Source organism: Urtica dioica, chromosome 11 (genome assembly GCF_054948205.1).
Source record: "Urtica dioica subsp. dioica isolate 48M chromosome 11, U.dioica_male_clone48M_v1_H2, whole genome shotgun sequence".
In the NCBI taxonomy this organism is placed as follows: Eukaryota; Viridiplantae; Streptophyta; class Magnoliopsida; order Rosales; family Urticaceae; genus Urtica; species Urtica dioica.
Genome location: NC_142766.1, coordinates 7,003,525 through 7,026,741, shown reverse-complemented (window position 1 = coordinate 7,026,741; position 23,217 = coordinate 7,003,525). Strand labels below are relative to the sequence as shown.

Genomic DNA, 23,217 nt, shown 5'->3' with positions numbered 1-23,217 from the left:
TTGTCTGGTGAAGATGTCTACGAGATGGTAAAAAACGTCAATGAAGTCCTTGGAAAAAGAAAGCGTCGTGCTAGTACTAAAGAGTCGTTTCAGGAGAATCCTTGGAAGAAGAAATCGATATTTTATGACCTTCCGTATTGGAAGACGCACTACGTTCGGAATTGTCTGGATGTTATGCATATCGAGAAAAATGTTTGCGAATCCGTTATCGGTACTCTTCTTGATGATCCACATAAATCGAAAGACGGAATAAAATCTAGAAGGGATCTCAAGGAGCTGAATATAAGAAGTATTTTGCATGCCGAGGAGGAGGTCGGACAAAAAACAAAATTACCAGCGGCTAAGTATACTCTAGATCGGAAGGAGAAGAAGAAGTTGTGTAAATGGTTTGCGTCTATCAAAGTTCCCGATGGTCATTCTTCAAACTATACGAGATTTGTATCTATGAAAGATTTGAGACTTATTGGAATGAAGACTCACGATTGTCATGTGCTTCTACAACAAATGTTACCTCTCGCCTTGCGTGGAATTTTGTCACCCGATGTGAGATTTGCAATATCCAAGATATGTGTATTCTTCAACTCGATTTGCTCGAAGGTTATTGATCTCACTCGGTTGGATTCCATGCAATCGGAGTTGGTAAAAACTCTATGCATGCTAGAGAAGTTTTTCCCACCTTCGTTTTTTGACATCATGATTCACTTAACTGTTCACTTGGTACGTGAAGTGAAATTATGTGGGCCCGTATTTTTACGTTGGATGTATCCAATCGAACGTTACATGAAAGTGTTGAAGAGTTATGTGAAGAACTACAATAGGCCGGAATGGAGCATAGTAGAAAACTATATAGCTGAGGAGTCCGTTGAATTTTGTTCGGAGTATTTAACTAATGCAGACGCGATTGGGTTGCCAAAGAACACAAGTCATGAATCAAAAGCTTTATACACGCCGCGGCCATGTATAATACACGCCGCGGCCAACATGTCTCGCCGCGGCCAATAGAACACCTGGCCGCGGCGAAATAAGTTCCAGATTCTATGTTTTTTAAGGAACTTATTTCGCCGCGGCCATGTATAATACACGCCGCGGCCATCATGTCTCGCCGCGGCCAATAGAACACCTGGCCGCGGCGAAATAAGTTCCAGATTCTATGTTTTTTAAGGAACCCATTTCGCCGCGGCCATGATATCTCGCCGCAGCCAAGAGGATACAAGGCCGCGGCTAGGTATAACTCACGCCGCAGCCATGACGGCTCGCCGCAGCCAATACAACATGTGGCCGCGGCGAATTACTTCTTCGTCGGGGAGAATCTAGTTATTACTTATTAATCTTAAGTAATATCAAACACAATCAATACATAAATTTTAAATACTCAAATCATCCATTCAATACCATAACAAGTCTCAAACAGAAATTCATACAATACCATAACGAGTCTCAAACACAAATTAAAAACTGAAACAAGTATCAAACACACATAAAGACATAAATATTTAAGTCTCACACACATAAAAAAAGTTGAAAACAATAATTAAACTTAGAAGGTTTCAAAAACCACATTAAAAAAAAAGTTTACTCGTTGTCGTCGTTGTCATTCCTAGGTGGTTGTGGTGGTGGTGGTGGTGGCCCCGGGTACTGAGGAGGTGCCATATGCGGTGGCCATTACGGTGCTTGCGCCTGATAGTATGTGTATTGAGGATATGGAGGAAACCGGTATTGATTCTCCTGATTAATGTCCCATCGACCTATCAGCTCGTTCAATCCTTCGAAAGCCGCGGCGCCATATTGTCCTTGTTGGTACATGTAATCTTGGGTGTGTTGATACCCGCCAACGAGATAGTGGTTACACCGAGCAATGTACTCTTGGGTGGCGGGATCATACCCCGGAGGTGGTTGTAAACACAACAGTGGCTCATTGAGTGACGGTTCATCCTGCTCTTCTTCATCCTCTTCCTCCTCTTCCGGCTCTTTGACAATGTATCTCTCGATCGTCTTGTCATTAATAGGCGCCCCACACTTCTTGGTTGTGTCGTGTTTTGCGCCTCCAACACCGGCATTCAGACACAAGCCGTAGATGATTGACGGATACGGCAACCCATTTTTGATATTCTTGTAGTCGATTCTCTTCATCCAATTGTAGATGAATCGACCGACGTTGATGGTGTTACCACGAATGATACAAAACAAAAGATGGACATGTTCCTCGTCGAGACGGGTGAAGTGCTTTATCGGAAAGAGACGGGAGCAAATGAAATAAATCCACGTTTTTGCGAGCCTGTAAATTAAACACCGTTATATTTAAAACATGCAATTAATAGAAAAAATAAACACAGTTCTATTTAAAACATACAATAGATAAAATAATACACACAAAAAAGAAGAAAAGTCTAACCTCGTCAATGATTTACGGAAAAGCTTTCTAACTCCTTTGTCCATGACCCAATTCTCTCCTGGAGTAGTCAACAAACTCAACATTTCATCGAGATTAGGATTTCTCAACCATTGTCGGTAACCCTCATTCTCGAATTCGATGTCCGGGGTTCCTAGCAATGCGTTGATGGCTCCGACACTACAATCGACGTCTACACCACAAACCGTCACCACATCATCCTCGTGATCTGGTAAGTTCGCGTAGAATTCGTACATGAGAGTGACGTTTGCTTTGTGCTCGGGTGTGGCACAAAATTTTCTCCATGAGAAACCTTCGATGGTGTTGTTGATTTGAGCCCCTATAGTCGTGCTTGAGCTCACCTTCAATCCTCGTTCAAAGATCGGAGTTCGTTGAACGAGGATGTCGTAGCGATCTTCTGCGGCCTTGCTAGTGAATACCCGACTATTATAATCCACTACGGGTTCGGGTTCGGCTTGACGAGACCTCTTATTTTTTTTTGTGGGGGGCCTAGAAGAGCTAGGGGCGGCTTCTTTGTGACCGGCGGGGGTCTTTGAACGGCCCATTTTCACCTAATTGAACAAATCATTTCAAACTCAAATTCAACAACATTTTCAAACAATAAATCATCTTCAACACAAAATTAAACTCAATTCAACACTAAATACATAAAAAAAAACACATTATATTCGAATAAATAAAACATAAAACTCATCACAAACACAAATTCAAACTCAAATCCGAACTCAATTTAACTACAATATCAAAATACAACTCATTTTTAATCTAAAATAACATTATATCCAAAATCATAAATTAGAACAAAAAACCCAAAATAAAAAACCCTAATTTCAGCCAAATCTACACCCCCAATATCATAAATTACAACCAAAATCATAAATTAGTTTATAAATCACACAAAATATTCATGAAAATTAAGATTTTGATATGAAATTGAGATAAAAACATACCTTGATAAAAGAATTCGGTGGGAGAGAGAGCAAGGGAGGCGACACCGAGAGAAAGAAAGAAGAGACACGGCGAGATTTTGCTTCGGCGAGGAGGGCGGCGAGATTTGGTGGCGGCGAAATGGCGGCGAAGTTTCAAGGTGGGTTTTGGAGGAGAAATTGCACAGAATCGGCCGAAATGAAGGTCTGAGGCGGGTGAAAGTGTAAAAAATGAAAAAAGAAATCGAAATGAGGCTTTTATAGTGAAGCCCTAAAATTTTTTACGACAATTCGCCGCGGCGAGTTTAAGCCTTGGCCGCGGCGAAATGTCGTAAAAAATTTCAACAACGGGTTATTGTCCCGTTGTGGAATCAACTCGCCGCGGCGAAGCATTGACTTTATACCTTTCCCACAACGGTACAGCGTACCGTTGTGGAAGAGTTTGGCCGCTGCGAGATCCAACAACGGGTCACCGTACCGTTGTGGAATGTCCGGGATTCCACAACGGTACTGTGGTACCGTTGTGGAATCATAAAGATTCCACAACGAGTCTATGTTTTTTAAGGAACTTATTTCGCCGCGGCCATCATGTCTCGCCGCGGCCAATAGAACACCTGGCCGCGGCGAAATAAGTTCCAGATTCTATGTTTTTTAAGGAACTTATTTCGCCGCGGCCATGTATAATACACGCCGCGGCCATCATGTCTCGCCACGGCCAATAGAACACCTGGCCGCGGCGAAATAAGTTCCTTAATCATAAGTTCCTTAATAGAATACCCAAAATCATAAATTAGAACAAAAAACCCAAAATAAAAAACCCTAATTTCAGCCAAATCTACACCCCCAATATCATAAATTACAACCAAAATCATAAATTAGTTTATAAATCATACCTTGATAAAAGAATTCGGTGGGAGAGAGAGCAAGGGAGGCGACACCGAGAGAAAGAAAGAAGAGACACGGCGAGATTTTGCTTCGGCGAGGAGGGCGGCGAGATTTGGCGGCGGCGAAATGGCGGCGAAGTTTCAAGGTGGGTTTTTTAGGATAAATTGCACAGAATCGGCCGAAATGAAGGTCTGAGGCGAGTGAAAGTGTAAAAAATGAAAAAAGAAATCGAAATGAGGCTTTTATAGTGAAGCCCTAAAAATTTTTACGACAATTCGCCGCGGCGAGTTTAAGCCTTGGCCGCGGCGAAAGGTCGTAAAACAATTTCAACAACGGGTTATTGTCCCGTTGTGGAATCAACTCGCCGCGGCGAAGCATTGACTTCGCCGCGGTGAGATCTCTGACTTTATACCTTTCCCACAACGGTACAGCGTACCGTTGTGGAAGAGTTTGGCCGCGGCGAGTTCTTGCCTTGGCCGCGGCGAGATCCAACAACGGGACACCGTACCATTGTGGAATGTCCGGGATTCCACAACGGTACTGTGGTACCGTTGTGGAATCCCGGACATTCCACAACGGTACAACTGTACCGTTGTGGAAGCATATAGATTCCACAACGGTACTGTGTTCCGTTGTGGAATTTCCGTTGTGTAATCCAACATTTTGTAGTAGTGATGCAATTTACCGGGTTTCATTCTCCCACTCACAATAAGTTTCATTTAAAAGTTATTGTTTATATATTTGCTATGTGGAGAATTTATTGGATCCTATAATTTAACAATCTACTTTTTAAGACAGTTATTACCTTTTGAGTGCATTCCAACCCTTTCTCCAGAATTGTTACAGCTTAGAGATGAGGTCTCAGATTTTGAGCCTAAAATTTGTCGATGGATGTCTGAGAAAAAAAAATATCTCCTCCATTGGAACAAGTCTTAGGAGCACTCGGAGACACAAATATGTTAGCGTTTATTGTATGAATCTTTTCAAATACAATATCGACATTAATTGATATTTCTGTACTTATTTTTGTAATAAAATATGTAATTAATAGGATATAAAAAGCTTTCTCGCGGTTGAAGATGGGGACGAAGGACCGCACATACATGATATCGTGGTTTTTCCTGACGAATCCGATGACGTAATTGACCGTTGGGCCGCGCTCTTGGAAGCCGGAGTTGAACTTTATTGGGAGGATATACGACATGAAGATATTGATGGAAGACGCACGTTCTTCAAACTGAAAGTAACAACGAGCTAGACGGTACAAATGAACAAGAAGAACAAGTCAGTGTGGGTGTTAAATCATCTACTCAAGCAACTAGACAACTAGAGTTACATGTTACTTCTCAAGTTGATCAATTAAAGGTAAAATTGGAGGCAAAAATGGATCAAGCAATTGAAGTGCTGAGATTAGAGGTCATTTCTCGTTCTGAGCAGTTGGAGGGCGGAATGGAGGCCAAAATGAATAAAGTTCTAAGAGCTTGTAGAAGTTCCATTTCGTCTAATATGGCGGTTGACATTCAGGATGAGGATGATGGTAATTCTTTAAATCATTACTCCAATAAAGAAAATGATGGATTTTATATTACTCTAACTTGTTCGATGGATGATGCGAATAATGGAAATGAGAGTGACGGTGATGAGGTGGACAAACGTCAACATGTTGATGGGAATGAAAGACCACAAAGGTAAAGTAAGAGATCTATATATATGGAAGATTCATACACCGATCCTTGAAAAAAAAAACGTTTCGCAAAAGACGCGATAAAGGGATATGATCCGATGCGTTTAGTGGATGATATGCGAAGCTCTTTCAAGGAATACTACAATTCTTCATCTAAATTACCATGTTCTTGTGGTCTTGAAAGTCGACCATGGATATTCTTCGATGAAATTTTAACGCGTGACTGGTTTCTGAGTGAGGTATATGTTTATATAAAATTCATTTGGAAATTTTTTGTTATTATACAATATAATCTGACATAGAATTTCTTTTAATATCTAGCACTTAGAGGAAGCGATGTATGGAGTTAAGAAAAGGTGAAAAAAATATCATGATATCATCAAGCAAGATTGTGTTGTATTGGATGAGATCTTTGGGCAATTTTTAAGAATCAACCACGGAAGTAACAAAGACGTAATCGAAGTTGCATTCATGAAGTATTTCGATGGAACATCTCACAACTTTGGGAGATCGTGGCGTGGAGCAAATTCCATATACTTCCCCTTGAATGTTGGTGAGAAACATTGGGTTGCTATCAAGATTGATATCATAAACACAGAGCTTGTTGTATTCGATTGTAATTTAGAATGTTTCTCCGAAAGTGAAATGGAAAATTTTATGTTGCCAATTAGGACGATGATTCCTTTGATCCTACGACACTCAAATTTTTTGTGCATATTGCGGATTCTCTTAATGCTCCATGGCAATATTGGCGACCTCGCAACCTTCCTCATAATACACAGTACATGTATAATTTTTTTTTTGTATGCAATAACTAATTACATATTGTTGCAGTGGAGATTATGGCATCTATACAATCAAGTTCATCGAGTTTGACATGCAAGGGTATGGCATAACGCATTAGATGACTCACTTATGATGTTTTATCGAGAGAAGATGGCGGTTGAGATTTTCATGATTATTAATTCCCGTAAAGTTGTTTGGTTTATTGTTTTGTCTTCAAAATTTGTGAATTTTTCTATTAAGTATTAGACTTGAAGATGTATGAACTTTTGGGTTGAGTATTAGACTTGAAGATGCATGAACTTTTCTATTAAATATTGGAGTTTAAGATGTATGACTTTTGGGTTGAGAATTAGACTTGACGATCCGTGAACTTTTCTACTAAATATTAGAGTTGAAGATGTATGAACTTTGCAACGAGTATCTAAATTTTTATTGAGTCTTTTCTACACTCCTTATTTTATTTATCAACAGGTACAACTGAAACAACCAAGATCTAATCTAACTAGTTAGTTAGCCATAGGCAAAAGTAAACTGTATAAACATGTACGACTAGTACAACTATTAGCTAGTTGAGACCAATCGACCAAATATTGTTTAGCCAACTGAAACAACCAAGATTTAGTATAATTAATTGCCCAGACAGAGTCAGAGTGATCTAAATGAACCGATTCGACTAGTACAACTATTAGCTAGTTGGACCGGTCGATCAAAATTGAACTTTGATGATTACACCTATTAATGATTAATTAAGGTTGACTATAAAGACTCACTAGTAGTTTCATAAGTCGACCGAGTTAACTAGTTCAACTATTACTAGTTGTCTAATTTTGAACTAGCCAACTAGAACGACTTTCATCAAGTTCTCAATGGACGACTAGTACGACCAGAAAGACCGTCTATAACAACTAGTCGACTATTCTCTAGTTAGTCAGGTTCTCAAGTTATACTTATATATTTTAAGATAATCACACCAATATTTTGATTAATTTACATGATGAAATATCAATTTTATGTTAATTGATAAATTAAATATGATTAATGAGTTTTTCTCATCATCATGAAGTTACACCCACGTTGAACACGTGAAGACTATGTTATATTACTAGTTGTTATAGTAAATATACTAATTAACGATAAATTAAGTTTGACTATAAAAACTCACTAGTAGTTTCATAAGTCGACCGAGACATCTAGTTCAAATAGACATTAGTTGTGTTATTTTGAACAAGCCAACTAGAACGACTTTCAACTAGTTGTCATGTAAGACTAGTCCGACCAGAACGACCGTTTATGACACGTTGAACTGGTTGAACCACTAGATTACTAACCTATTTACTTGTACATGTCGAACTCGTTGGCATGAAAAATACATCAGTCTTTGTTCATTATTTGGACGACTAATTCGACATATATTTAGTCATCTCAGTCAAACCAGTAATTATGAACCAGTTTTTGTTCATTATTAGGCGACCGATTCAAGCAGTCTTTGGTAGTTCCGGTCGAACAAATATTTAAATTAGTGTGCTCTCTGTTTGGACGACCACATAAACTAGGTTGTGGTTATCTTTGTTTTTCATATAAAATTTAGAAAACAGGTTCAACTCAGCACTAGTCGACCTGGTTACTCAAATATTTTCAAAATTTAAAACTAAAGACTAAACAATAAATAAATAAGTAGAAAATATAATATCATGAAAATAGTTAATTAAGTTCAACTTTCAAATAAAACAAAATAGTATAAATAACATAACGTTAAGAAATACGCAATATCATGTCAAATTTCAACTAGATTGGCCAAAACTTCTAATCTTACGCTTTCGGTGTTCTCCAACTGAAGGAAATCTCGTTTGTTGTAGTCTTCCACGCTTGACTTTGAACTCTTGAGCGTAGACTTTTACGTCTTGCACATCATCTGGGACTATCCACTCTGACAATTCTGGAACAGGGTAGATTGTCTGAACATAAGCCAATGACCATAACTCTTTCAAGTAATACTTCGAGTATAGCGTATACATGTTGTTTGGACCACCGGGGAAAGCAGCTAGGGCATGTGCACATGGAATTTTGTCAATATCAAAAACTTTATAAGTACAAGTTTTCTTCTCCAAATCAACTAAAAAAACTACCATCTTCTCATGTTACGTGGAACTCAAGAGTACTCATGTTCAACTCTCAAACTTCATAGGATGTCGATTTCTTGTATCTTGTATGTAATTCTTTCTTAATCGCTGGAGTTAAGAGTGTAGAGGAAGATCCTAAACATGAATCCTTCCGATGTCCTCTTGCTTTCTTCAACACCCCATTGATACACTCGGCGCCATTTGTAGTTAAGATGTTGTAATGAGAACCCAAAAAATAACATCTAGCCCATTTTCCAACTTCAACACTATTTTCAAGGTATTTCGTTGCTTTTGGATACCTAATTTTATAGTCATCGTAGAGTTTGTTGAATTCTGATATTGTGTATGACTCAGCAATATCCATGAACTTAGTGCTACAGAACGATATGTCTTACCTTTTTTTCTTTTTTCCTTATCAACTTCAGGGTCGTCACGTGCTTTACTCTTAACTTGTGTCTTGATATTTTGAGAAAGATGCCATGCGCAGAATCCATGTGTTGACTTTTTGTAGACCTCGGCCATTGCTTTGAGTATACTTTGATGTCGACATGAGATGAAGACCAACTCATCATCATCAGGTATTATCTCTCGTAGTTTTTTCATAAACCACCTCCATGAATCATTATTCTCCGAGTCAACAACCGCGAATGCGAGAGGATATTGGTGGTAGTTACCATGTTGAGCCGTGGCAACAATCATAGTACCTCTGTACTTAGTCTTCAAAAAAGTACCATCCATATCAATCACCTTCCTCATTGCCTTGAAACCCTCAATGCATGCCCCTAATGCCACGAAAAAAATACTTGAACACTTGATTATCGTCTACAAGCAAATGTGTGACCGTTCCGGGGTTTAATTTTTTCAACATGTGCAAGTAACGGGGAAGTAACGTAAAGCTCATGTCTGGTGCACCTCTAATACCACTTACTGCCATTTGTTTAGCCCTCCAAGCTTTGTGGTACGATATTTCTCAACATGTCGGCTATTAAACTTGCAGTCGCTTTAAACTTGATCGTCTTCATAGTATTCATGATCGTCTTCGGAACCGGTGTTTCAAGTGGGCTCGTCAATTCTTTTCTCAACATGTCGGCTATTAAACTTGCAGTCGCTTCTCGGTTTCTCTTATCCACGACATTAGAAGAACATGAATGTAGATTATTGTATGCTCGGATAGAGAAATTACTAGAATTTGGGACGACCGCCGCTCGCAACTTCCATTTGCAATCCTCAACTACACACTTCACCACAAATAATGTCTTTGTCGACTTTATAATTTTGAAATCAAAACAAGCTTTTAGCCAGGCATCGATGACCAAATTCTTAACGTCTTCTTTGCTCTTGAATTCTTCTGCGACGAAAACATTTAGACCATCTTCATAGTTGTATGATGTACAACAATCATTGGTTTTAAATATCTCATAATGATCTATTTCAATACCCATATTTGAACGTATGTTCATATCATCTCGATCGGATGTGTGCTCAAAAGTGCTCGCTTGGAAGATTACCCTTTTGGATGGGTATAAAAGGAACATCTGACGATATTGGAACCTCAATGTGAACATCAAAATAGTCATCTCGAATTTCTTCTTCTATTTCCTTCTCGTGCATTTCATTTGTTTCATCCTCGTTACGTTCACTCTCTTCAATAAGCTCGACATACAACACACTTCGATAATGACATACGGCAGAATGGTCAAAAAGATAACACTTGACGTCAATATCATCCAAAATATACTTAGGTCTCGGAGGTTTTGAGATCAAAGATATATAGCTCAACTTCAACCTTGTTGATGTGTTCACAAGAAGCCTTTCACATATTCTTTCAACAAAACAAGAGAATGTAACATTATTCATGTCGTCTAGTATCATACTTTTTAAGTCTTCATTCATTGAACTCCACTCGTATGACTCTCCATCTTTCTTTCTCCATTCACCATCATATTGAAAATAAAAAACATTCAAAAACAAAAATTATTAGAAACTAGAAAATATAAAATTTCACTACCCGAGTACAAAAAATATCAACAAGATCGATAAGGATTTTACAAATAAAATATAAAAAAAAATACACAATATGAGTTCTTGGATCGACTAGATCGACCAAATCAACCGGTTCAACCAAGTCGACCAAGCCGACTGTGAAATTTTCCAGAATAGTTGACCTGTTCGTACATCTTCGTTTTTCCTAAAAAATTTCCGAAATTTTCAGTCCAAAAAAATTATAAATCACACACTTGATACATTTTGTGTACTCTTAAACTCTCAACTACAAAATACTTACTTAGTAATATAAATATTCCATAAATAAGAGGTTTAAAGTAAGAAATTAGAGATAAACTTACAAGCGTTTGATTTCTTCAACTTGTTGAGCTCAACAATGGAAACCTAGAGTTCTTTCTCACAAATTTTGAAGTTGGAAATGATGATTAGAGTGAGATTTCCATTAAAGAGGATGAAAGACTAATGAAAAAAAAAAAGTGGGATTAGACTAGGGTGAGTAGTTTCCATTAGAGAGGATGATATTCTTATGAAAAAAAATAATTTTTTTAAGTCAAATTCGTTTTTTTTAAATAGAAATATAATATAATAAAGAGATCTTATTGCTATTTTTATTTTACATGTTTTTTAGAAAATGGTATGATAAGCATTTGGTTTATTTCATTAAAGGGAAGAGTTAGTCTTGCAAATTGTTTACCTAAGAGACTAATGATGTAAATAAAATCCACTATAAGGTTATTTCTACAAAGACTCCCCTATATCTTGACATGATTTTTTAATGCGGCAATTACATTGTGGACGACGGCAAGTTCGTTAGCGAGTAAGGGTAGAGCTGGGAGAGAGAGGTGGCATAAATATATTCTAAGCATACAAATGTCAAAATCTAGAAATCATTCAAAAAAACTCACACTCAAGAACACGTAACTTGGATACCCTAAACCTTAGACCTCGTAATCAAAATTTGAATCACAACCCATCGAATCAAAAGAAATTTTGAACGTCCAACATAATAAACTACTACTCATATTAGTTTGGGTTTAATATCACAAAAACATAATGGGGAACCTCGTTCATCTTCATAAACATCAATCTTAGATCCCTAAATATACAAAAAAAGACTTACAACCTTCTAGATGAACAACGGCAGCAGAGAGAGAGAGAGAGAGAGAGAGAGAGAGAGAGAGAGAGAGAGAGAGTAGTGAATTGATATTTGACCTCATATTTAGACATGAGAACTCGTGCCGAAATAGTTTAATTATAATTACACACGAGTTATCTTATCTAAAACGATTCAAATTTGTTATTTTCGTATATAAAACCCTGGAATCATAGACAACTTCTCTTGTCGAAAATGCATATATATATATATATTATATATATATATATTATATATATATATATTATATATATATATATATTATATATATATATATATATTGTCGTAGTGATACACCCTCAATCACTCACACACAAATTCAAGTACAAAGACAATCACCCAGTCTCATATTCCGAGATTGCGTTTTTCCATTGATGAGCCCTTATGTTTCCTTTAATCCCAAACACTCATAGTGCTTTCAAAATGAGCGACTACAACGAATCATTACAACCTAACCAACTTAGCCAAGTTACAAAGAGAGTTTGAATAGGAAACAATGGTGAATCATAGACATATTGATATGTTCTTGTCCTTCTCTAAGTACGCCACGCCGGACAAGGCTAACTCCAAACAAACCCTATGTACATCTCTATAGAAGTTTATCAGTGAAATCATGTTTAGTCACAGATATGATGTTCATGCAATAGATGGACAAATATAAAGAAATGCGTAAAAGTAAATGACACAAAGAATGGTAACCCAGTTTGGTGCAACGTCACCTACTCTGAAGGGCAGTGTGTCTATTGAAAAGGAAATCACTATATGAAAAGTAGTCAATAATACAACAACGGACTTATATGAGAGATCTCCGCTTCAAGGAAATATTCCTATTAATACTTGTGAATTTAAACTCAGGCTCTCCCTGAATCTAAGATCTCACACTTCCACTCTCAAACACTATCATAAGTGCTTGGTAATCTTCGATGTCAACACTCGTGAACACTCAATCACAAAATCTAAAAAATTCTCTATCACTCAATGGAACAAGAATAGTCTTTAGATAATCACATCTCACACACCACATAGTTAGCTTATCAATTCGCTGATCGTGCACGTCTAAGAACTCTAAAAGTGTGAATGAATATGTCGCAACTACTAATGGCCAAACCTCTTTCTTTTAATAGTAGTCAACACCTCGGAAAGTCGAATTAGGGTTATCTTAGCCATTCACGTAGATAAAATAAATGAAGAAAGTCTTCCGCGAAACATTCTGGCAAAACATGAAATTTGCCAGAAATATAATTTTGGTCATAGTGACAAGATGTCTCAACATATCCTGGAGCATGTTGCAAAACATCTTACCAAACAAACTTGTACTAAAAAATAAGCCAACAAAAGACGTAACAACTAACTCCCCGTTTGGCTACTTTTTAGGCAAACACTTCCAAAACAGTACTCATCATACAAAGTCTCAGTCGAAAATAAGTTGACACATCAACAAGAGACTAGTAATTAATCTTCAAAATAAATGACGATTTACTACATCTCCCCCTGAATGCATAAAAAAATAGACCAAATACAAGGATCACCCAAACTGAATGAGGCACACGTCTGATAAACCCACATTATAGTATAATAAACAATAGAAATAACACTGATTTGAAATACAAGATGTCTGAACACACACAAGACCAAAGCAGAGAGCCTGATCAACACAATCCATCCCGATAACAGAGTCTTAAACAGTACAAGCCAGTAGCAAAAATCCATAAAAGAAGCAGCATAGCAACAAATACAATATCCAAATAGAGCTCAGACTAAGAAACAAATCAAATTCTTGGAGATATAGAGCTAGAAGTACCATTATCATCACCTTCAGAATCACCGGATATGAGTCTTCAACATCTACATCTTCAGCTTCTTCAACAGAGCAGTAGTAGGTTTATCAGCATGAGGGGCAAGCTTAGAGGAGGACACACCATCAGTAGGAGCGACATAGGTCATGAGCTTGACCAACCTTTATTCACAAACTGCTTTTCCGATAAGAAGAGGTGTCGATAAAATCTTGCAGAGTAGATATCTCTTGAATCAGAGCTTTCAAAATATCACTCCGCACATACCCGGATAAGGAGTACACATCAAGAGTATCATCACCAGAGCCGAAAGATGTACCAACAGATACACTGACAATGTCACGAGCATGTTTCCATTCAAACAGCTTGTGACTGAAGGTAAGCTTTCTTGGAAGAACTCCTACAGCATCATCAGGACGCAAAATGTCCTTATTTTGAAAAGAAAAAGATCCCATAAATCAAGGAAGGAGACCCAATATACAGCTTGTAGGGGTGGGACTCGGCACACGACATGATAAAAAATAAACTCTCCAAAATCAAAGGATGAGTGAGGACCTATCTGATACAAAAGACTGGAAAGAGCAAGAGTAACACCAGAGCCATGTGAGGAAGGAGCCCAAATTTCTATCCCAATCTTGTAGAGGAGTAAGTAATTAGCACTCAGAAAAGCCGAGGGAAGTATACCCTTCTTTGGCCATTCCTTCTCTTCATATCCAAAAATTTCATGCACAATAGCCTTTATGGAAGGCAATCGGTCAACATTGATAATTCTATATCGACCCGGGTAGTCATTGATCACATCCGGTGAAAAATCAAAGAAGTAACCTATCATGTGCACTTTCCAGAAGTCGGAGCTATCCGGCTTGTTGAGATCAGTAGACAAGTTCATCACAAACTCCCTCACTAACTTGAGATAATAGGGTCCCATCATAATCACAGTCTTGAGCAACTGAGCATCTCCCAGAAGCTTCATGATCTCTACAGTCTCCTAAGCACTCTTCGACAGCTCAGTGATACACAAACTTCCATTTTATCACATTCTCTTCATCATGAAACGACATTATGGAAGGGAACGTAAAGAACATTCTTCGTAAGCTTCTTTCCCATAATGGAATGCTTCCCAATCCTGAAATGCTTGGCATCACTCTCTTCTTTTTCTTCTTCTTCATCCTCCCATATGTCACCCAAGATGACAATAACATCTTCCTCGATCCTTCTCCACAACAGGTTCTTTCTTCATAAACTTCTTCTTCTTCAAACCATTCTTCACTTTCTTCTTCTTCATCTTCTTTGCAGCCTTTTCTTTTCCTTTCTCAGTAGACTTCTTCTTCTTACTCTTCATGAAAGAGGAAAGTACATCATCATCCTCAGGAACATCTTTTCTCTTCCTAGATGGCTTCTCAATAACAACAATAGGCACAGATTCACCGGATGCCTCTATATTTCTTTCTTCAACAACCATCTCTCGTTCAGCAAGATGTTTAGAAGGAGTAGAGGTATCCTTCTCAATATTAGGGACAACAGGTTAAACAGGGCTCTCAATAGGGTGATCAACCATAAAATTAGACAATCCCATGTAATTTGACTTTGGCTCAAACAGGAAAATGTATCTAAAGGAACAGTGAACCCTATTTCTACTCATATATAATAATAATAATAATAATAATAATAATAATAATAATAATAATATGTGATATATACTTGATTATATAATGCTTTATCGATGGACCATCTATCTAATAAAATATTTATGCTCTTTATTAGAAAATTTTAAATGATAATTTGATGGTAGCAAAGAACTTTTATCTAAACGTATTAACTAAAGAATTATTAATATCAGTAATGGGAACGCGTAGTGACTATTACATCAACGATATTTAGGTGAATATTTACTCACAAAAATGCCTTAAAAGTGCTTTTCTTTTTGGACTTAAAAAAATCGTGTATTAATGTAGGCGACTTTAAGTCCTTCAATTTCCTTGGAATCAGACTCAACCTGGCTTATTGGAAACGGCGACACGGCTTCCGTCCTTCCTTCCGCGCGCGAGACGACATAGCGGCTTAGCGGCTTCCACTTATACGGAAATTCGGCTTCCGCGGAGCCGTTTACACGGAAAGTCGGCTTCCGTGAATTCCGTGAGAGACGTTGGTGGTCAGTGACCGTTGGGGCGTTTTAATCTCGGCCATTGATTTTCTTACCGTTTTTTCATCAATGGTCACAAAAAAATGACCGTTATTTTACTGTTTATACACGTATTTTTTAATTTTTTTACACTTTCATCATTTTCTCTATAAATACAACTCATTTCAATCCAATTTCTCACAACATCATCCAACAAATTCTCTCTACAATTCTCTCTACAATCTCATCAAGCTCTATTTAATTTATATAATATAGTTTCTAAATCAAATTTTCTATATAGTTTAATATATTATAGTTTCTAAAATATAACTTATGTACCAAAATGTCTGGCGAGTCATCATTGCACCGAAGATCTCGTCGAGGTTCTCGTCGAAGCTCAAGTCGCACGCTCACACCATCACCATCTACACATGAAGAAGAGGCTCAAAATCAAGAAGTTCAACAACCAAACCCGCCCTCTCGAAACTTTCCGCAAAATTGGTTAGCCCTTTCTCAAATTCCAAATTTCGAAGACACCGATTTAATCCAAGCCCCCGTTCCCGATCCAAGATTTTCATATCAACCCCCGAGCTACAATTTCACTCAAGAAGAGATGACCCAATTAGACCAATTTGCACCGATATTTCCTTTTGTCACACAACAACCCCAACATTCGTCACAACAACCACCACAACAACATCCTCATATGTCACAACAACCATATATGGTTTTGCATGCATTTTGGACCCTCGAATGAAATTCGGAGGTTATCTCACTTTTTTGCAATATTTGAAACGTATGACTGGAAATGATTACGTAGAACATGATCATACTAGGGTCATGGAAGAGTTTTACACATTTTTCAGGTCTTATCAACGCCAAATCCCAACTGCCCCCGAGCCGAGTCCATCGAGACACGTACCATCAACGAGTAGAGGAGTGTTTCGAGATCTAGCTCGCTTTGTTCGAGGAGGAAGTTCAACTCCAAGTTCGTCACCACATCCCGAACCCGCTACTGAGACGTCACAGCACGACGAGATCGTGCTATACAACACTCAACAATTTGCATCTATGGGCCAAGAGGATCTGAACTTGATGACATGGTGGAAGCAACACGAAAACATGTTTCCAATATTGTCCAAGATGGCCCGAGATGTACATTCAATCCCGGTTTCAACGGTTTCGTCCGAATCAGCATTTAGTAGCTCGGGTCGCATTATTGACGACCGAAGACATAGCTTGAAACCCGAAATGGTCGAGGCGCTAACCATTTACAAAGATTGGTGTCAACACGAACATCGTTCTCAAGAAACGTTTATTTCCGTTGATGAATTTGATAATTTTGGTGTCAACTTAGAAAACATGAGTATATAATCCCGTTTCTTGAATATTTGTAATCCTTTCGTTTTATTTTTCTTTATATGATATTTATTGTAACCACGGTTTTTCTCCGCCACAAGTGAGGGTTCATTAATAAAATTTTCGTTGTTCCGTCCACGTTTCTTACTTAAAACAAAAACGTCTCGAAAATATTTTCATTATATAGTTTGTATGTAAAGATAAAATTTAGTTTGCATATTAACCCTTTTTATTAAAAACGTAACATTTTAGTCCTCTTGATTTTACATTTTAATTGAAATCAAAACGGCTTATTGGCTTAACGGAATAATGCCTTCCAATAAGAAACGGAAACGGCTTAATGGCTTAACGGAAGGAAAATTTCCGTTAAGCCATTAAGCCGTCCTTATCGGCTTAATGGAAGGCCGAAATTTCCAATAAGCCAGGTTGAAATCAGACCCACCTATGATTCCCAATTCAATCCCAAAAAAATGTGAATGCCTCAACTTTTTTTTTTTTGAGGAAACGTGGTCGGTGCCACGAAATATCATAAAAGCCCTCACGTATGGCGGAGGAAAACCGTGGTTACAAAGATAAGAGTGAAACAGAACCAACGGAAAGACAAAAAAACTCAAATAAACAAGGGCCTAGGAGGCCGCGCGGGACCTCAACTCGCGATCATCGGCTCTAATGGCCTCTTCCGAACAAGGCGGGACTAAACCCAGCCAGGTCGAGGACGAGTGATGGTTAACCGCATAGCGCGCTAGATTATGCGCAGCAACATTACAAAGACGAGAAATATGCATAATGCGAAAAACCTCAAGCTCCCTCACCTCTCTGTAGATGCGGTGCAGGATCGTCCCAAGCTCTGTCGCCGGTGTCACGCCCTCGTCGATCAATCTCACCACCCCCAAGCAGTCAGACTGGATCTCCGCTCTCCTGCCACCGACGCTGCGAACTAGCTCTATGCCCTGGAGGACAGCATACGCTTCCGCAAGCTGGGGGGAGAACCCCCGAGCCAGGAAAAGCGTATGCGAGGCGATCACCTCTCCGGTGTGGTTTCGGATAATGCAACCGACACCGAAGCCTCCACGGTCGCGAGCGAGTGCCGCGTCGACATTAATCGAGAGGGTCCCGTCGCTAGGAGGGGTCCATCTGGGGGTCGTAGTCACCCTCGTGCTCGTCGGAGTCTCCACAACCGTAGCCGCTCTGTACTCTTCTAGGAAGCTCACCGTCCACTGGACTAGCTGTGGCTGGCTCCAAGCAGATCTCCCGGCCAAGATATTGTTCCTGTGGTTCCAAAGTTCCCAAATAATGGTAATGAAAAGCTCATGAAAACGAACCTCAAGGGTCTCCGTCGCTCTGAGGAAAGCGTCGAAAGCATCGCCGTCCCTGAAAGGCGGAAGAATGTGGCTGAAGCCCACCTCTTTCCAGACTCTCCTACTCCACCTGCAACCCCAAAACGCGTGGAAAATAGTCTCACTCGCCTCCTGACAGACAGGACAGCTGTCGTCAGAGGTGATCCTCTTCTTGGCTAAGACTGCTCTGGCCGGGATCTGGCCTAAACAGACTCGCCAGCAGAAGAGTTTCACCTTAGGAGGGACTCTCAGCTGCCAGAACTTCGTCCACCACTTCTCCATTGCCGTCGGATCTGAAGAGCTGGCGACCGGAGTACTGGCCATCCCCATCGCGACGCGGTAGCCGCTCTTGACGGAGTACTCTCCGTTCTCCGTGAAATGCCAGCGACGCAAATCGGGAGTACCCTCACCACCACACGGAATGCTCAGGATCGCCGCAGCGTCCTCCTCCCCGAACATCGCTGAAATAAGATCGACGTCCCAGCTACCGTCGACACGCATAAGCTCGGCTACACGCATATCGGGGGGGATCCAAGGGGGATCAATCCAGGTGGCCGGTCTGTCCCTCGGTACCCAACTGTCGCCTACGACCAACACCGACTCCCCGTCCCCGATCCGCCATCTCGAACCAGACTGAATGATCTCACGACCCCAAAGAAGACTGCGCCAAATAGAAGAGCTACACGAGCCAGGGAGGGCCGTCATAATATCACCGTCTGAGAAGTAGCTCTGTCTATAGACTCGTCCTACCAGACTATCCGGTCTCCTGAGGAGCCTCCAGACACACTTAGCCAGAAGGGCCTGGTTGGACTTCTCCAGATCTCTGAAGCCCATCCCGCCTTCTGACTTGTGACGCGTGAGGTCCTCCCACTTGCACCAGTGGATCTTCTTCGTAGCCGTTCCACCCCCCCACCAGAATCTGGCGATCGCCGAATGGATGTCTCTAATCAGGCGCAGAGGGATCTTATGGCACGAGGCCACGTAGCTAGGGATCGACTGAAGGACGGATTTGATGAGGACCTCTCTTCCAGCCTGCGAGAGGGAGAGACCGTTCCAGCTCTTAATCTTAGCCCAGACGCGGTCTCTCACAAACCCAAAAAGCTCCGCCTTCCTCCGGCCACTGAACGCGGGAAGACCCAGGTACCTCTTATGGCAGTCCGTCTTCCTAACACCTAGGATCTGAGCCAGAACCTCGCCCTCCTCATCGCTAACCTCCGTGCCGAAACAAACATCAGACTTTTGAAAGTTCACCATCTGGCCCGAGGCCTCTGAATAAGTCTGTAAAATGTCTGTGACCCTCTCGCACTCATCAGGTAAAGCTCGACAGAAAACCATGCTATCATCCGCGAAGAGGAGGTGAGACACGTGAAGGTCCCGGAAACGGACTCCCGATATCGCCCCAGCATCCTCGCTCGCTCGAAAGAGGCTCGAGAGACCCTCAGAGCAGAAGAGGAATAAGAAAGGGGAGAGAGGGTCCCCCTGGCGGAGGCCTCTGAAGGGAGTCACACTGCCTCGGGTGGAGCCGTTGATGTTGAAAGCAAACCTGACTGAGGTAACGCATCTCATGATGAGGTGCACCCACTGCGTGCTGTAACCCAGTCTCAACATCATCGACTCTAGGTAGACCCACTCGACCCTGTCAAAAGCCTTAGCCATGTCAAGCTTGAGAGACGCGCATCTTCCATTTCCGAAGCGTTTCCGCTTCATCGTATGGAGAGCCTCGAAACCGACCATGACATTGTCGAAGATCAGCCTACCACCAACAAAAGCGCTTTGGGACTCAGAAATAGCATCGTGCATAGTGCTCTTAAGACGGTTGACCAAACACTTGGCCACTATCTTATAGATCACATTGCACAGGCTTATCGGTCTGAAGTCACTGACTCGTCTCGGGTCCTCTACTTTGGGGATAAGGGTAAGCACAGTATCATTGATGGTGGCCACCTCATCCCCGTCGTTAAGAATCCCAAGGCAAGTCTTCAGGACCGACGTGCCAACAATGTCCCAATATTTCTGGTAAAAAATCGCGGGAAAACCGTCACTTCCCGGGGCCTTGATCGCGTCCATCGAGAAAAGCGCCTTTCTCACCTCCCCTGGCTCAAAAGGGCGTTCCAACTCGGCGTTCATAGCCTCCGAGATCCTAGGCTGTACGCCCGCAGAAACAAGCTCAATACACTGTGGAGAAGGCCTCGCTGAAGAGAAAATATCACCAAAGTAGCCAGAGACGATCCTCTCTATCTCAGAGTCTCCGCTGTGCCAATCCCCGTGCTCGTCTTCCAAACCTTTGATGGCGTTCTTCTTCCTCCTAGCAGAAGCCTTGCGGTGAAAAAGTTTCGTATTCTTATCCCCGCACCGCATCCAGGACACTCTGCTCCTCTGTCTCCAGTAAAGCTCCTCCCTCTCTACTAAGGCGTCAAGCTGTCTCTCCTCCCGTCTGAAAGTCTCCATACAGAAATCCGGGCCCGATCGTCCCGCAATCTCCACCATCTTCTTCTGCATCTCAATCCTAATTCTGATATCTCTGTTCCTCTCCCCGCCCCAGCGGGAGAGGCTCTGGCTACACTGCCTGAGCGCATCAGCTAAGCTCGGACTCTGGCTCGGATCACCATTTTGACCCATCCCCCAAGCTCTACGGATCCGCTCGTCACACTCTGGCTCACCTATCCAAGACTCCTCAAAGAAGAATCTCCTCGGCCGTCTAATCCGCCTGCGGTCTCTGAAACCAGCTGTAAGCAGAAGTAGAGGTCTATGATCCGATCTCCAGAACCTCAAGTGTCGAACTTTTGCCGAAGGGAAGAGGTCGCACCACTCGTGACTCGCAAGGCATCTGTCCAGACGTTCCTCAACACCTCCTCTGCGCCAGGTGAAAGGGTCACCCTCGAAACCTAAGTCATGGATGTCGCAATCTAAAATCATGTCTCTGAAAGCTAAGAGCTGGCCGGGGCTTCTGTCACTACCTCCTCTAATCTCTGAGTTAGAGGCAACTTCGTTCATATCGCCTCCAACTAACCAGGGACCCGAGGAAGAGCTCCGGAGGCGTCGAAGAAGCTCCCAAGTATGCCTCCTCTGGGTGCTCACTGGGTCCCCGTAGATCCCCACAAATCTCCATCTCTCACCTAGCTCACTAACCAGATCTCCCTCAATGTGATATCTCGAAAACGTCCCAAGTAGGAATCTCACAGGCTCTCTCCAAAGTAACATCAAGCCTCCACTCCTACCAAGACTGTCCACCGTTATACAACCATCGAAACCTAACAACACTCTCACTCTTTCAGCCCCCTCTCGCCGTAATCTGGTCTCCGAAAGAAAAATAAAATCGGGCCTATGATCACGGACATGAGTAAGGAGGGCTGACCTCGTCCCGGGGTTACCCAACCCCTGGACGTTCCAAATAACGCCTATCATCGCGTTCGGCGGCCCTCACTCTCGAGGGGCGCCGCTCTCTCAACAGTAACTACTAAGGTCGAATCTAGAGGACTAGAAACTTCCAAAGTACGAGTAAAACCTCTCCTACCTAGGTCATGTGTGTTGTCAATAGTGCCCACAAGAAGAGTTGTAGTCTTTATTTTGAACATTTGATGTAATAAAGTCTCATGAAGACTCTTGCTTGTAATTGCCTATTCATTCATTAATAAAGTTGAAACGTTCATTCAATCTTCCTTGTCTGAAGCTTTATGATAAAACCATAGTCTTTTAGTCCATAAACAAACTTAACAACTTACGAAGAGACAAATGTAGATTTGCATGAACAAACTCTTCGTAGTTTGCTTAAAACGATATATTCGCAATCTTAGGGTCAAAGGACTATTGACCTCAGTATGATTGTTAGAAGAATCTATGATGTCTGGTTATGAGGCATTGAGAGTTAGGAACTCTATAGTTCTTCTAGGTATCTTCCGAAGGTACTGAATTGACCAGTGCACTTCTAGAGACAAGATAAGAACAAACCATTTAACCTCTTATGTCTCGAAGTCACTATGTATGAATTGCATCATGCTTACCTTAATCCTGAAATGAGACATGCCATTTCACACCTTAGTATTCTCATTTGAGAAAGTCAAAGTTCGGACTCACTATGTGATTCCGAACAAGGCCTATTGGTGAAGTACTAAGTTGTGAGTCTGTCATGAGTAACTTTGTGAAGTTCTCATAGATATGGAATTCATGTACAAGATTGCTGAAATGCAATGTATGTCACCTCATGCTTTGTTCCTTGGAGTGTGAATAAATGAACTGGCCAGTGTCCAAATTGAGTCTTGACTCTTTTGGATGAAACAATGTGACTTGTTAGCTCCTCGTCAATACATTGTTTCTAACTTATTCACAAGCGACAAAGGAGTTGAGGAAATAACAGCTAGAAGGGTAAAATGGTAATTTAGTAAATCCCGACTAGCTGATGACATTCATGAAGGGTAAACATAGATAATATTCAGTGGATCCGCTCATCATAATTAGGTCGAATTCTTGAGTAGAAAATAAATTCATTTGAACCGAGAGATTTTCAGTGTCAGCTCTTTAGTGGAGTCAGTTGGCATTAAGCTAAACTTGGAAAAGGTTTGTGAACTTTTGAGTCCAAGTGTTTAGCTAAAGCTTTGTTCATTTGGGTCCATGAGGTCACTGTCACGAATCACATCGATA

General features: G+C 40.8%; 1 protein-coding gene across 1 annotated transcript; it reads right to left on the bottom strand.

Moving 5' to 3' along the window:
* Window positions 1-1,662: 1,662 nt before the first annotated feature.
* Window positions 1,663-5,425, bottom strand: LOC149380918 (uncharacterized). The gene is made up of 3 exons (XM_089601244.1): window positions 5,325-5,425; window positions 2,393-2,569; window positions 1,663-2,275 (listed from the first exon to the last, which is right to left on the bottom strand). The coding sequence occupies exons 1-3, from the start codon at window positions 5,423-5,425 to the stop codon at window positions 1,663-1,665; spliced, it is 891 nt and encodes a 296-aa protein (XP_089457370.1).
* Window positions 5,426-23,217: the final 17,792 nt, after the last annotated feature.

Bases quoted from the DNA above. Each gene is read 5' to 3' on its own strand.
- LOC149380918 (XM_089601244.1), bottom strand. From the start codon at position 5,425: ATGTCGTATATCCTCCCAATAAAGTTCAACTCCGGCTTCCAAGAGCGC. The intron at 2,570-5,324 runs GTATGTGCGGTC...CGTCGATTGTAG, and splicing joins AGGAAAAACCACGATATCAT to TGTCGGAGCCATCAACGCAT. The intron at 2,276-2,392 runs GTTAGACTTTTC...TTTAATTTACAG, and splicing joins TTCCGTAAATCATTGACGAG to GCTCGCAAAAACGTGGATTT.